Source organism: Mesoplodon mirus (assembly GCF_964341445.2).
Source record: "Mesoplodon mirus genome assembly, chromosome: 15".
NCBI lineage: Eukaryota > Metazoa > Chordata > Mammalia > Artiodactyla > Ziphiidae > Mesoplodon > Mesoplodon mirus.
The window spans coordinates 80,142,196-80,157,176 of NC_138991.1; the positions used below are offsets into that span (position 1 = coordinate 80,142,196).

Sequence of the window (14,981 nt, forward strand, 5' to 3'; positions counted from 1 at the left end):
TTTTCCATGGGAAAATCCAAAGATGAAAACAACTTGATCAAATGTATACAAAGGTACATTGGCAGAGGACATTGTCATGCTCAGATCCCTTTCTATTGTTAGAAAGCTCAATTTTGACTTAATTCTATTTACATGTGTTCATTCACTCTTTTCATCAAATTCTTTAAATATTGCTAAGTAAAATACAGTGTCTTAGTCAATTTGGGCTGCTATACCAAATTGCTGGGTGGCTTCAACAACAAACATTCATTTCTCATGGTTGAGAGGACAAAGATCAAGGTGCCAACAGATCTGGTGTTTGGTGAGGGCACACTTCCTGGTTTGCAGATGGCTGTCTTCTCATTGTACTAAACTTGGTGGACAGCAGAGCGTGCTAGCTATCTTCCTCTTCTAAGAATTCTAATCCCATCATGGGGGCTCAACCCTCATGACCTAATTAACTCCCAAACATCTCACCTCCAAATACCATCACATTAGAGTTTCAGCATATACATTTGGGTGGACACAAACATTCAATCCATAGCATATGGTATAAGCAATGGTTTGCCAGCAAATGTTTAAAAAGTGACTCAAAAAAATTAGTATGCATGTCAGTAAATTTATTTTTAAATTTTACTGATACAAAGAATGTATAGCACACAACTTAAATGTAAGAATAGACTATAGGGCTTCCCTGGTGGCGCAGTGGTTAGGAGTCTGCCTGCCGATGCAGGGGACGCGGGTTCGTGCCCTGGTCCGGGAGGATTCCACATGCCACGGAGCGGCTGGGCCCATGAGCCATGGCCACTGAGCCTGGGCGTCCAGAGCCTGTGCTCCGCAACGGGAGAGGCCACAACAGTGAGAGGCCCGTGTACCGCAAAAAAAAAAAAAAAAAAAGAATAGACTATACAATACCCTCTATTAGACATTCTGTTTAGCCAATTGATTCTTACAGAATCCTTTTGTTAAATTTTATCAAAATTTTGTATCCATAGCCAACTTCTGGCTTCAATTGACCCACATGTATAGTGCACCATGAACGTTGATTGATATTTTCAGATTTTACGTCACCAACACAATGTCACTTAACACAGAGCTGGGACAGGATGCCCAGTAGCATACTGGTATGTAGTATTTCCACCAGACACGTATGATACACATAGTCATCTTAAAAGCAGAGGCAATAGTAAAATGTGGCACAAGGAAGCAATGATGACTATTTGTTTTAGATACGATTTAGCTCATTGAAGGTTTATGTGATTTAATTTCTTAATAATTGTTTAACAATTGGTTCCCAAGATTCCTGTAAATTTAACCGTTGGTTCTTGTGAGCTGGCATAATTGCTGGTAAAGAAATTTTTTCAGTTAATCAAATATGCCATTTCCACGATGTCTCCTATTCCAACTGAGTGGGGTTCAGAGCTCAGAGTATGTGAGTAGAGGGCATCCCATTATCAAGGAAAACAGATTTTGAAATAGATGATGTCGGGTTCGAGCAGAACCGTGCCTTTAAAATTTATTGTTATTTTTGTGGTTTATTCACAGGCATTTCCCTGCATCTCAACAGGCATTTATGGTAAGTGATCTATCTTTTGGTAATGTTTATATTTCTTTATTTTGTTGTTAAAATCAAGGTTAACAGGAAAAATAAGTGGTTCTCTGATAGATATAGTTTGCTGTGATTTAAAGAGACTCAAAATGCAGGTCAAATCCCATTGAGGAATCTCGAGAGGCTATTTGGATATTTTGTGTGTTGTTGAATTTAGTTGTATTGCATACCATGTGCAATGATTAGATGCACTGTGGCTTAATGTCTTTTGTTAGGTGAAAATTTTGCTCTAGTAGGATCTGACCTCTAATAGTATTTTCTTTAATAAAGTCAGGTTTTTCTGTTAGATGAATCAAAATGCATATAAAACCTAACATTACCATTATTTGTTGTGAATTACAAAATAATAGAAGTGTTAAAATGCACACACGTATATGTCTGTATATTTAAATTAAAAAAAAAATACGTGATAATAAAAACAAATACTTTTAATAAGATGCAAAAATTTTTTTTCTGGTATTGATAGATTGTTTTAAGTAGTGGCTGCTTCACTTACAGATGGAAGCAAAATGTTTTTATCATTACTTGTTTCCACTAGACTAAAGCTCTCTAAATATTCTTCTACCTACAATGACATATCCCTATGCTTTTTATCTCAGGCCGTTAATAAATCTGTTTTACACGTTCAGGTAAAACAGAGTTTTTCGTTTTAGGGTTTTCTGATCAAGCAAAATAGATTATAACATTTCTGAGCTCAAACTTCTCACATAGAGATTCTTAACTGAAAAATAAAATATGTACAAATGTTAAAAATTATTTAAGTTCATCACTATAGGGGAAGGATAGCTGAAGTGATATCAAAGATAGGAAACTTATTTCCTCTTAATGTGGTATTTTTTTTGAAGGTTTTGGTGAGAATAAAGTGGAAAATGGAGGCCTGAATCAAATTAAATGGGGAAAGATTTGGTGACATTATTTAAAAATTTAAGGCATGCTTTTTTTCTCTCTGGATTCCACTATAGCCTGTCTTTGTGGAAACACATTGGACACTAGGCTGGTCGGCTAAGCTGGACCATCTGCACCATTATCCCCATCATGGCCACTCTTTCTGCTTCACAGATACCCAGTTATAACTCTTACTTATATATTTGCTTAAAGGAAATATTACATGCAAAGTTTTACTTGGTCAAGCGCCCACATCTTCATTTCACATTGTCTAAAAGCAAATCAGACTCCACCACAGAAATGGTTCTGATTTTTGAAAATGTTCTCTTATGACAATCTTGATTTTCCTTGACAAAAAAACGAGCAAAAACCCAACTGCCAAAAATAATCCTATGTCATATTGTCGATGTCCATTGTGTCTCTGAGAATCTTATGGTAATGTACAAAGACTTTCAGAAGCTGAATTTAACACGATGCATTAAGAAAGGGGGAAATGGTAGGAAAAGGAAATAGAAAAGTAAAGGAAGATGAGGAGGGACACTAAAATAAAAGGCTGAGAGAGCATAGTAGAAACTAAATCAAAACTAAAGTGGCCCTTGGTTAATTTCAATCCCTGAAGGACAGGGATTCCTCCTTACAGTAACACGGCTCAGTGTATAATAACCAGGTCAGTACAGCATTGTGTTGGGCGGGAGGGGAATATTGAAGACTGTTGAGAAAGGCACTGATAGGGAGTCATGTCACTGGCTTGGAGGGCTTCCACCACATGAGCTCAGTCAGTTTTCACAATGCTAGGTCAAAGAATATAGTTTTAAAGTCCTGGCTACTCATCTCTCTTCCCCTCTAGTTTCTGAGTAAATTTCAAAGTGAGGCCGATACCTGCAAAGTCAGGTGCCATGTTGTCTTTGGTTAGACGCACCTGTGCTTGAGACCTAGAATTATTTTTAGCTCCATGAGATCTTTAATAATGTTTAGATTACTCCAGGTCTCTTTATGAACTATTCAGCATTTTGCAGCTTGAAAATTATGCCGTATGTCCTTTGTGAAACTATAGCTTTCTGATCAGCCCTTGATTCTCTCCTAATACTCATATTTTATGGATCAGTTGTTTTCTTGCTCTTATTCAGAACTTAGTTCTGCCTCCTCTATTATCTAGATCAATTTTACTTTTATCTTTACTTATTGGCATTTGAAAGAATACTTTATTTGAAGAAAGTGGTCCACAGCTAAAAAGAAAAAAAAAATCAAAAGCGAGCAAATAATACTCCCAACACTTTGTAAGTCATGCTTGGTGGATTATGAGCAAATATTCAGAACAGTCTCCTGGTTCCAGGCCTTGCCTTCTTATTCCATATTCTAAACCTCACTACATGAATTTTTCTAAACTAACACTTGGTGCATGTTTTGCATCTGCTCAGGGGTCTTTGATCATATTCTGTTACTTGTAGACTCTTTCTATGCTGAACAATAGGCAATTTATGTATCTCTCTAAACCAGCGCTTTCAACATTTGTGAAGAGGGGAAAAAGAATCTCTTCTTGAGGATGTGAGTTGCTGTGCCAAGAATTTTATATGTACCTTTGCCTTTGCATCTTTAAAAGGGGGAATTTACTTTGTAGTATCTCCTAGGGTTAATTGTCCATAGAAATTATTCTTCTCTCAAACTTTCTCAGGACTAGTGTTTTCTCCAGAATATAGTTTGAGAAATTTCTTGACATCCACCCATCATGGACACATTTTCTCTTACACACAAATGAGCTGATGAGTCTCAGAACCTGGCATGTGCCTTCCCAGGTCCAATTCTGTGCCCCTTCCTTATAACACACCCACAAGCCCCAAACTCACACACACCATCACCAGCACTATTCTCTACCCCAATCCCCAAACAAATACACACCACACACACTTATATGGGTTGAAGCTTGATCTCTGAGAAGTCTTCCTTGAATATGCCAAATCTTGACGGTCATTACATCTTTTGAACTCTTTCAGCATTTGTCATCTGGACAATTAACAACTGCCTCTTCATATTGTTCCATAGATTTCTTTTTTAATATATCCTGCGTTCATAGCCAATCTGGAGCTTTTTTCATGAGCAGGGATTCACTTGCGCATATTCTACGCACACCCACCATCTAGCATTGTGTCTCCCAGAGAAGCTCAGGAAATAATTGCTGTTTGATGACAACAATAATGATTATAACACCAATTGTTGCCTAACTGATGAGACAAGAAGCAGAATTGTTGATTGGCAAGACAACAGGCAGAGAAAGCTACCTGGTTGGTATTTTCTTAGTGGGCAAACATCTCTATTTTAGGAAAAACAAATGTGCTTCTAAAAAACATTCTCAAACTCGGAATAATATCTGGAAGCATGGCAGTGTCCACCTTCACAAGGGGAAATGAAAACTCAAGAACTTGTTCAGTTAGAATACCAAGGTATCTGCATGTCGTCTTTGGGTATATGTATAACTGATTCACTTTACTGTACATCTGAAACTAACACAACATTGTAAATCAACTATACTCCAATAAAGTTTTCTTAAAAAAGAAAACCAAGATAAATACAGCACTCTACTTCACTTAAACAAAACAAAACAAAACGCTTTGTTATTTATCATAGCCCATGGGATGACGGTCTCTCAGGGAGGTACCTGTTGCTCTGAGGCCCTATCCCGACTTTTCCTGACATGTCCTAGTCCCAGCCCCTTCCCCATCTGCTGTAATTTCTCAGATACCTATTTGCTTTGGATTGACCTTCACTTTTAGATTTATGTCCCCAAAACTCAATGTAACTCTAATTCTTCTATCAGAACAAAAATTTTGACTATGGTAGAGACATCTTTGGAAGGGGTTTGAGTTATTTAATTGCCAAGATGATCTCATACCAAGGCAATGCCAGCAGTAAGCATTTCCATTTTGTGGAAGCATCACCATACTCAAAGCATGTCTGGAAGTATCCGGGCACACCAGTATTTTGGGGACACTGAAGACCATGGTGGAAACCAATTCTTCTCCCAGCCTCTCCTTAATCCTAGCCTTTTGGAGACAAAACCATCTGTACCTTTTTGCAGAACACAGACTGAAAAATATCAACCATGTGACTCAGCCCGAGTTAAGGGAGAAATACAATGGGAGCAGGCCCTGCCTGCTTTGAAGTTTCCCTGGACGAGGAGCCAGAATTTTCCACTCTGATTTTCAGCCACCGCTGTTGCTGCCCCAACGTAATGTTTCCAGGATGGTTCCACAGGGCACCAGACCGCCTGCTTACACTCAGGTTGAAAAGCCACATTTGGTAAAATACCAAAGCAAGCCCTGTGTTACTTTTGGAAAAATAGATCCAGATGAGGCTTACGGGGCTTTAAACTCCCAGATCCCAGTTAAAGGTTTGATTTGGCCACTAAACCGGTCTCAGAGGGATAGATTTGAACTTCCCTGATGAATATTTCAGACCTTGCGTGTGCCTTCTGCCCTTTGACCCCAACTTGGATACTCTGGTGCTAATAAGTTTAACACAAGAGGCTAGACATGATCCATAGCAATGGAATTTTTACTGAGAAGTGAACAGCAAAAATAATTTTCATCTATTTTATGAGAGTCAATATAGTTAACAGAAATGAAGTCCAGGTGGAAAAGTGTATCCCTTGAGTAATTGAGAAAATATTCTTTCTGGAGAAAAAAAAAACAAACTTCAATCTTCCTTTCCAGGTACAAGATGGTGTTGTTAGAGAGGAAGGAATTTCAGACATTGAGTTATTGGCTGGAAATCTGTGGGAAAAATTTAAGCACAGCATAACTTAGTGAAAGCAGCTCCCATATTTATTCATTAGATTTCTGTTATCAACGTGGAAGGCCTGTTTCTGTCAAATCACCCGGTCTCCCTCTGCTTTCCATGAAATGCTGCCAGAACACAACTTTCTAATTGAATCCTCCCTCATTTGCATTCAAGTTTGCTCTCCTGCTTCTAACTGGTAAAAAAAAGGAGATCTACGTGATGTTTCGTTAACCTTATATACACTTGGCAAATATTTTTATCACTACATATGTCTAAATTCACAGACATGACTTGGAAAAAAAACAGAGCGTTCTCCAATGGCAATGCTAAGGGCATGCCCTCTGTCAGGTTTAAATGCTGACAGGTTTCAGAGGGTGTGACAACCATGGCTGTGCAATTCTGGGCTTGCTGGAAGAGTTATCTTACGTAATGCATTTGGAAACCAGAGCAAAATTGACAAAAATGTGTGCCCCTCCTTTACATCCCCCTGAAAGCTCCCCTCCTCCCTCTGGCTTTCTTCTCTTCCCTTTGATATTTCCATTTGCTTTGAAAACTTCCTTTCAGGTGGTCTAATGATGACTCTTTTTTCTCTCATAAATTCCCTTCTGTGACATCCTGTGTTTTTTGTCCTGGGAACATTATTCCTGCTGTAGGAAGTGTTATTGTTCTTGGAAATCCTTGAGTTAATTGCTGGCCCTCAAAGGGAAGTAACATTAGAATCAGCATACCTTACTTCCCTTTGGGAAAATGCAGTGCTGGGGACAAACCCATCTTAATTCTATCACATTTGAATAATATTTTATGAACTGATCCTTATGAAGCACTGGAGAAAGAGTTTAACAGACAATGAAATTATAGCTATTGTTTCTAATCCTCTGAGTGCTTATCATTTGAATAGACAGTTCTAGCAAATTCAGTCACATATGTACACATTTATACATTCATCCCACAAAATGTGATACAAACTCCCCTTTTACTCTCTCTAAACAACATGAGTCTTTAATAATAAAAATGCATCAAACTAAGAAACCAAAAGTACTACCTTTGCACTGGAAGAGAGTTTCAAGCATCTAGCAACAAAATATGCTCGTTCAGCTTACATAAAAATGACAGTGAGACCCATGGGCAGGATTCCCCCAGGGGATCTACCAAAAGAAATGAAAATCCTGGAAACCTAGCCTTCTGGTACTGCAGAAACCAGTGTCATTCTCCCTGGTGTTCTGTTCAAATTGAACAATTTTCGGACTTAATTAAAAGATTAAGTGTTTCAAAAAGTAATAAAGATTACAACTTTATTACTGTTTCTGAGGTCTGAATGTCTACCTCTTTGCAACTGTGTCAAGGTAAAAATTTGTCTTAGGACTGGAATGGAGAAATGAATTCCAAGTCACCCCATCCTCAGAAGCTGCCATATATTATTATGTTACATTTTAAAAATGGCTTTTCTTATAGAAGAAGTATCAAAACAGTAAGTCTTTTAAGGAAATAGGGAAACCACTTCAGTAAATTACAAATCCTATCCATTTAATAGGAACCCTGGGAATATCTTTCAGCCATGTTGAAAAATAGGAGCACTAATAAAATGCTCTCCCTAAAGAACTTCCTAAGAATGGACCACACTTTCCATTTGATCAGTGGAATAATTTCCATGCACTTGCTCATTTTTCTCATCCAGTCTTGAATGACACTCCTTTTTATTTGCTCCTTATACATACTTGTATCTAAAGGGTGACTTTAAATAAACATAGCTCAGCTCTCTTTAGAAAGGAATTCAAAAATAATTCTGAAAGCTCTTAGAGAAGTCAAGTATGTTTAGCTCTTTAGGACAATGATTTTCATGTCAAATCCTTTTTAGTCAATGATTCTATTTTTAAGAAAACATCTTGAAATGCATTTGAAAGAGACCATATTAGTTAGGGTAAAGCTAAGCTGCTGTAACAAAGAGGCTCCAAAATAGAGTGGCTTAGTGTATATAGATGTTGATTTCTTTCTATGCAAATAGTTCCAAAGTGAGCATTCTGCTTGGGGAGGATTTGTTCCACTCTATCATTCAAGGCAACATTAATCTGCGGTGGTGTTAAGTAGTCGTTCTGCCTTTCATAAGGCATTGTTCTCATATGGTTACCTTTCTCGTTTCTAATGAAAGAAACACGTAGGATGGGCACACATCCTATCTGATGGTCCCTGGACTCAGGATAGCACTTATCACTTTCATATCCCTTTCATTGGAGGGAAATTGGTCTCATGACCAACCTAACTACAAAGGAGATTGGAAATTTAGTGTGCCCTGTATTCCACGTGTCTGACTATGATTCTTTTATGTAGCAAGAAGAGGGCATTGAATTATGATGGCCTTCTAGATACCATTGCTCAAGGGGGAAAGAAAGTCAAATCAAACAGGTCACTCATAGGTAATTTAATTCTGGAGCAGTTTGATTCTACACAGAATCGGTAAATATTTTTGAAAAATGATAGTCTCTATTTGGCAAGAATAGTTGGTGATTTTTATAGTATCTGCTTTATTAAAATGCCTTTAAATCCTGAATCCTGAAAAATTTGAAAGTATGGAATTCTTAAGGCATCAGTACAGTGACCTATTATTAGTTGTCAGCCAGATCATTTAGATCTTACCTCAATTGTGTTTACATTTTTTGTACTATACTTCTTGCAAAATTTGCAGACACATCAGTGGAAACTAAAATCAATATATTGAAATGAATAAATAATTGTATCATTTGTTACATTTCTAATTCTTGTCCATTTCCATAGAAATCCTTGGAGGAATCAATTATAGTTTGTTTCTGTAACACCTTAAGCTTCTGAGGCTATATCCATCTATAAACATATCAGAGATCCTGAGCAGATATAGATCAACATCCTGTGTACCAAAAAACCCGAGGGAAATGTGAGTTTAGAGAAGAGTCTGATCATAGTAGGGTGGAAATAGAACCGAAAGACAGATGTTGAGAGAGGAAGAGAGACAGAGAGACAGAAAGATAGAGCCAGAGAGAGAATGATAATATGAATATGAATCTAAACCTCCTGAACAGTCAAAGGAAGTTTCCTTAGAATCTTTAGAACTGAAGAAAATACTTTTTTACACCTTGTCTCTCTTTTCAGCTATGGTCAACAGGGAGAGTTTCCCACAACTGTCTGAAAATTGAATTGAAATTAATAAAATCAACATGAAATTTCCTTACCTCTATTTGTTGCCCTGAATTTATTTCACAATGTTTTAAGTGAATTTAGGTTCACCTAAACATTCCCAGATCTTTCTAAGCAACTAAAATTTTGATAAAACTTATTTTCTCTTTACTCAAGCCTTTTATTCTGTTGAGACTTAGCTTATGAAACTGGGCTCTAAGCTCTGTCCTACCACACCTGGATATAGAGTAGTTCTAATAAATATTTGTTTAATTAACAACTACAAAATAAGTAGGTCCTCAACAAAATATTAGTAATCAAATCCAAAAATGTATAAAAAGAATTAGATGCCGTGATAAGTGGGACTTATCCAAGGTATGCAAGCCTGGTTAGACATTCAAAAGTCAATTAGGGGCTTCCCTGGTGGCACAGTGGTTGAGAGTCCACCTGCCGTTGTGGGGGACACGGGTTCATGCCCCAGTCCGGGAGGATCCCACATGCCGCGGAGTGGCTGGGTCCGTGGGCCATGGCTGCTGGGCCTGCACATCCGGGGCCTGTGCTCAGTGGCGGGAGAGGCCACAGCAGTGAGAGGCCCACGTACCAGAAAAAAAAAAAAGTCAATTAAGGTTATCTGTCACATCACCAGACTATGGAAGGAAAACCATGTAATTATTAATGAATTCAGAAAAAGCATTTGACAAGACCCAACACCCATTTATGATAAAAACTCTTAGTAGATAGACTAGTAGATAACTTCCACAACTTGGCAAAGACTATCTACAAGAAACCTATAGCTAATGTCATACTTAATGGTGAGAAACTCAAAACTTTCTCAGTAAGATCAGGTACAAGTCAAGGATATTCCCTCTCATCACTTCTTTCCAACATCATACTGTAAGTCTTTGCTAGGAAGAGGAAATAAAAGGCATACAGATTGGAAAGGAATACATAAAACTGTCTTTACTTGGAGACCACATGATTGTCTTTGTAGAAAATCAAAAAGAATTGACAAAAAAATTATCCTGGAACTTATAAGCAGTTATAGCCAGGTTGTAGGATAAAGGTTAGTATAAAAAAGTCAATTTTTATAAATAAATAAATGGAGAAATAGCCCATGTTCATGGATAGGAAAACTCAATATTGTCAAGGCATAGTTCTTCCCAACTTAATGTATAGATTCAATGTAATCCCAGTTTAAATCCCAGAAAGTTATTTTATGGATATTTACAAACTGATTCTAAACTTTATATGGAGAGGCAAAAGACCTAGACTAGTGAACACAATATTGAAGGAAAAGAGCAAAGTTGGAGAACTGACAGTACCCAACTTCAAGAATTATTGTAAAGCTATAATAATCAAGACAGTGTGGTATTGGTGGAAAAAATAGACAAATAACTCAATAGAATAGAGACCCCAGAGATAGACACATGTAAATATAGTAAACTGATGTTTGTTAAAGGGGTAAGAGTAATACAATGACACAAAGATAGTCTCTTCAATAAATGGTGCTGGAACAACTGGACATCCACATGCAACAAAAAATCCAGACACAGACCTTACACCCTTCCCAAAAATTCACTCAAAATGGATCATAGACCTAAATGTAAATTGTGAAACTATAAAACTCCTAGAAGACAATGTAGATGAAAACGTAGATAACCTTGAGTATGATGATGCTTTTTTAGATATTACACCAAAGATACAATCCAGAAAGAAAAATTTGATAATTTGGACTTCATTAAAATTGAAAACTTATGCTCTGTGAATGACAATGTCAAGAGAATTAGAAGACAAGCCACAGACTGGGAGAAAATATTTCCAGAAGATGAATTTTATAATGAAATGTTATGCATAATATACAAAGAATTTTGAAAACTCAACAATAAAAAATGAACAACCCAATGAAAAAATAGGTCAAAAACCTTGACAGACACTTCATAAAAGAAGAAGATACAGAGATGACAAATAAACATATGAAAAGATGTTCTGCATCATATGTCATCAGGGAATTGCAAATTAAAATAACAATGAAATACCACCACACACCTATTAGAATGTCCAAAATCCGGAACACTGACAATGTCAAATGCTGGTGAGGATGTGCAGCAACAGAAACTCTCATTCATTACTGGTGGGAATGCAAAATGGTACAGCCACTTTGGAAGACAGTTTTCTAGTTTCTTACAAAGCTAAATATAGTCTTAACATGTGATCCAGCAATTGTGCTCCTTGGTATTTTCCCAAAGGTGATGAAAATTTCTGTCCACACTAAAATATGCACACAGATGTTTATAGCAGCTTTGTTCATAATTGCCAAAATTTGGATGCAATCAAGATGTCTTTCAGTCAGTTAATGGGTAGATAAACTGTGGTATATCAAGACAGTGGAATATTATTCACTGTTAAAAAGAAATGAGCAATCAAGCCATGAAAAGACATGGAAGAACCTTAAATTCATATTACTAAGTGAAGAAGCCAGTCTGAAATGGCTACATACTGTATGATTCCAACTATAAGGCTTTCTGGAAAAGAAACAAACTACAGATATCAAAAAAAGATCAGTGTTTGCCAGGGTTTGGGTTGGGGGAGAGATGAATAGTTAGAGCACAGATGATTTTTAGGGCAGTGAAAATACTCTGGATGATTTTATAACGATCCATATATGTCATTACATTTTTGTCCAAACCTGTAGAATGTACAATGTGAAGAGCGAACCCTAAGGTAAACTAGGGACTTTGAGTGATTATGATATGTCAGTGTAAGTTTATCTCTTGTAACAGTGTACCACTCTAGTGCTTGATGTTGATAATGGGGGAGGATCTGCATGGGTGGGGGTAGGTAGGGGTTTATGAGAAATCTCTGTACCTTCCTCTCAGTTTTGTTATAAACCTAAAACTTCTCTTAAAAAACGGTGTCATAGATGAATGAATGGTAGGGAAATCCAATGGTAGGAAAGGCTCTAGAGACCAGACTCTGGATTCAGTAATCATTGAGATCTGTCACACCCTCGTTTCTATGTTCTTACTTATTGAAAGGAATGATTTCACTTAGATTTTAAGAGGATAACAGAAGAGTCAGTTAATAATAACCGAGCCCAATCTTTTATATGCAGTTAATTTTTCAGCATTTCTATTAAAATATAATTCACATAATATAAAACCCTTCCTTTTAAAATGATTTTAGTAGATTCACAGAGATGTGTAACCATCATCATAATCTAATTTTAGTAAATGTTCATCATCCCCCAAAGTAACCCCATATTAGATGTTACTCCTCAACCCCTCTTCCCCAGCTTTAGGCAAATAATAATCTACTCTTGGTATCTATAGATTTGCCTGTTCTGGATATATTTCAAGTAAATGGAAATCATAAAATATGTGGTCTTTTGTGACTAGCCTCTTTCACTTAGCATAATATTTTCAAAGTCCATCTATGTTGTAGCATGCATCAGTAATTTATTCCTTTTTCTTAATATTCTGTTATATGGAGGTACCCCATTTTGTTTATCCATTTATCAGTTCATGGATATACTTATTCATTACTACTTTTTTGGCTATTATGAATAATGCTTATATACAGTTAATTTAGGTATAATTATATATCTAAATGTACAAATTAGAACTGATACAATGGTGTTCTCTAGCTATTTTTTTATTTTTGATTTTATTGAATAAAAGATTTTTAAAATTCTATAGTGCTTTACAATTTTCAAAAGTTTCACACACATGATTTCATATAATCCCATAATGACCCCCTTTTTTCTCCCTACCCCTATATAGTCCCTACTCTCTTTCCTCTCTCCACTGGTAATGACTAGTTTTCTCTATATATGTGAGTCTGCTTCTTTTCTGTTTTAGTCACCAGTTTTTTTGTATATTTTTAGATTCTACATATAAGTGATATTGTACCGAATTTGTCTTTCTCTGTCTGCCTTATTTCACTTAGAGAATGCCCTCCAAGTCCATTCATGTTGCTGCAAATGCCAAAATTTTATTATTTTTATGGCCATGTAGTAGTCCATCGTATATATACACCACATCTTCTTTATCTCTTCATCTGTTGATGGACACTTAGGTTGCTTCCATACCTTGGCAACTGTAAATAATGCTGTGAACATTGGGGTGCATGTATCTTTTCAAATTAGTGTTTTCGTTTTTTTCAGATATGTACCCAGGAGTGGAATTGCTGGTCATATGGTAGTTCTATTTTTAGTTTTTTGAGAAAATTCCATACTGTTTTCCACAGTGGCTGTACCAATTTATATTCCTACCAACAGTGTACGAGGGTTGCCTTTTCTCCATGTCCTCGCCAACATTTATTTGTGTTTGATGATAGCCAGTCTGACAGGTGTGAGGTGATATCTCATTGCGGTTTTGATTTGCATTTCTCTGATGATTATTTATGTTGAGCAACTTTTCATGTGCCTGTTGGCCATCTGCATTTCCTCTTTGGGAAAATAGCTGTTTATATATGTTGAATATTAACCCCATATCAGTAATATAATTTGCAAATGTTTTTTCCCATTCAGTAGGTTGTCTTTTTGTTTTGTCAATGGTTTCCTTTACTGTGCAGAAGCTTTTACATTTAGTTAGGTCCTATTTGTTTATTTTTGCTTTTGTTTCCTTTGCTTTAGGAGATGGATCCAAAAAAATTATTGCTGTGATTTATGTCAAAGAGTGTTCTACCTATGTTTTCCTTTAGTTTTATAGTACCTGGTATTACATTTAGGCCTTTAATCCATTGTGAGTTTATTTTTTAACATCTTCTAGTTAAATTTTTTTTTTTTTTGTGGTACTTTTTTTTTTTTTTTTTTTTTTTTTTTTAGGGGTCTCTCACTGTTGTGGCCTCTCCCATTGCAGAGCACAGGCTCTGGACGCGCAGGCTCAGTGGCCATGGCTCATGGGCCCAGCCGCTCCACAGCATGTGGGATCCTCCCAGACCAGGGCACAAACCCATGTCCCCTGCATCGGTAGGCAGACTCTCAACCACTGCACCACCAGGGAAGCCCCTCATCTGGTTAATTTTTAATCATCCTGAAACACTTCCATTCTTTGGTTGCCTACTTTCTCTCAAGCCCCTTCAAAGGCTACCTTTGCTTCATGATTCTGGTGTCCTGCCTGCCTAGATGATAATATAGGTTTCTTGTAGCATGGTCTTGTAGCATGGTGTGTGATCAGTCTTTGAGTATCACTGCCTTGGAATTCCCTTAGAATAACAAGGAATATGGAGTAGGAGGGCACATATCAAAGTGGCTGTGGGCCTGGGTTTCAGGATCACGTAGATCTAGGTTCAAATTCTGAGTCTGTGTGTTATTAGTTGTGTGTCCTCAGGCAAGTTACTCTCTCTGGGCCTTAGTAACTTCAATTGTCAAATGGTGATAACAATGCCTGTAACATGAGGTTGTTGTAAGATTAAATTAGATAATACATTAAAATGCTTATCATGGTATCAGATATATAAACATTTACCAATTATTATTACTTCTACTGTTCATAGTAATTTTTTTATTGTTATCATTCTTACTTTCCCACTGGAGTCTGAGTTCCTTAGTGATAGGAGCTTTGAGTGTTTTATTCACTTCTATCACCTA

General features: G+C 36.8%; 1 protein-coding gene across 3 annotated transcripts in view; it reads left to right on the forward strand.

Annotated features, from left to right (window-relative positions):
* MACROD2 (mono-ADP ribosylhydrolase 2) overlaps positions 1–14,981 on the forward strand; it is a 1,980,208-nt gene that overhangs the window by 1,365,081 nt on the left and 600,146 nt on the right. For all 3 annotated transcript variants that reach the window (XM_082645906.1, XM_082645907.1, XM_082645908.1), the window contains exon 7: positions 1,525–1,555. In XM_082645906.1, coding sequence (XP_082502032.1) covers positions 1,525–1,555 — 31 coding nt within the window. The remainder of the gene's footprint in view (positions 1–1,524; positions 1,556–14,981) is intronic.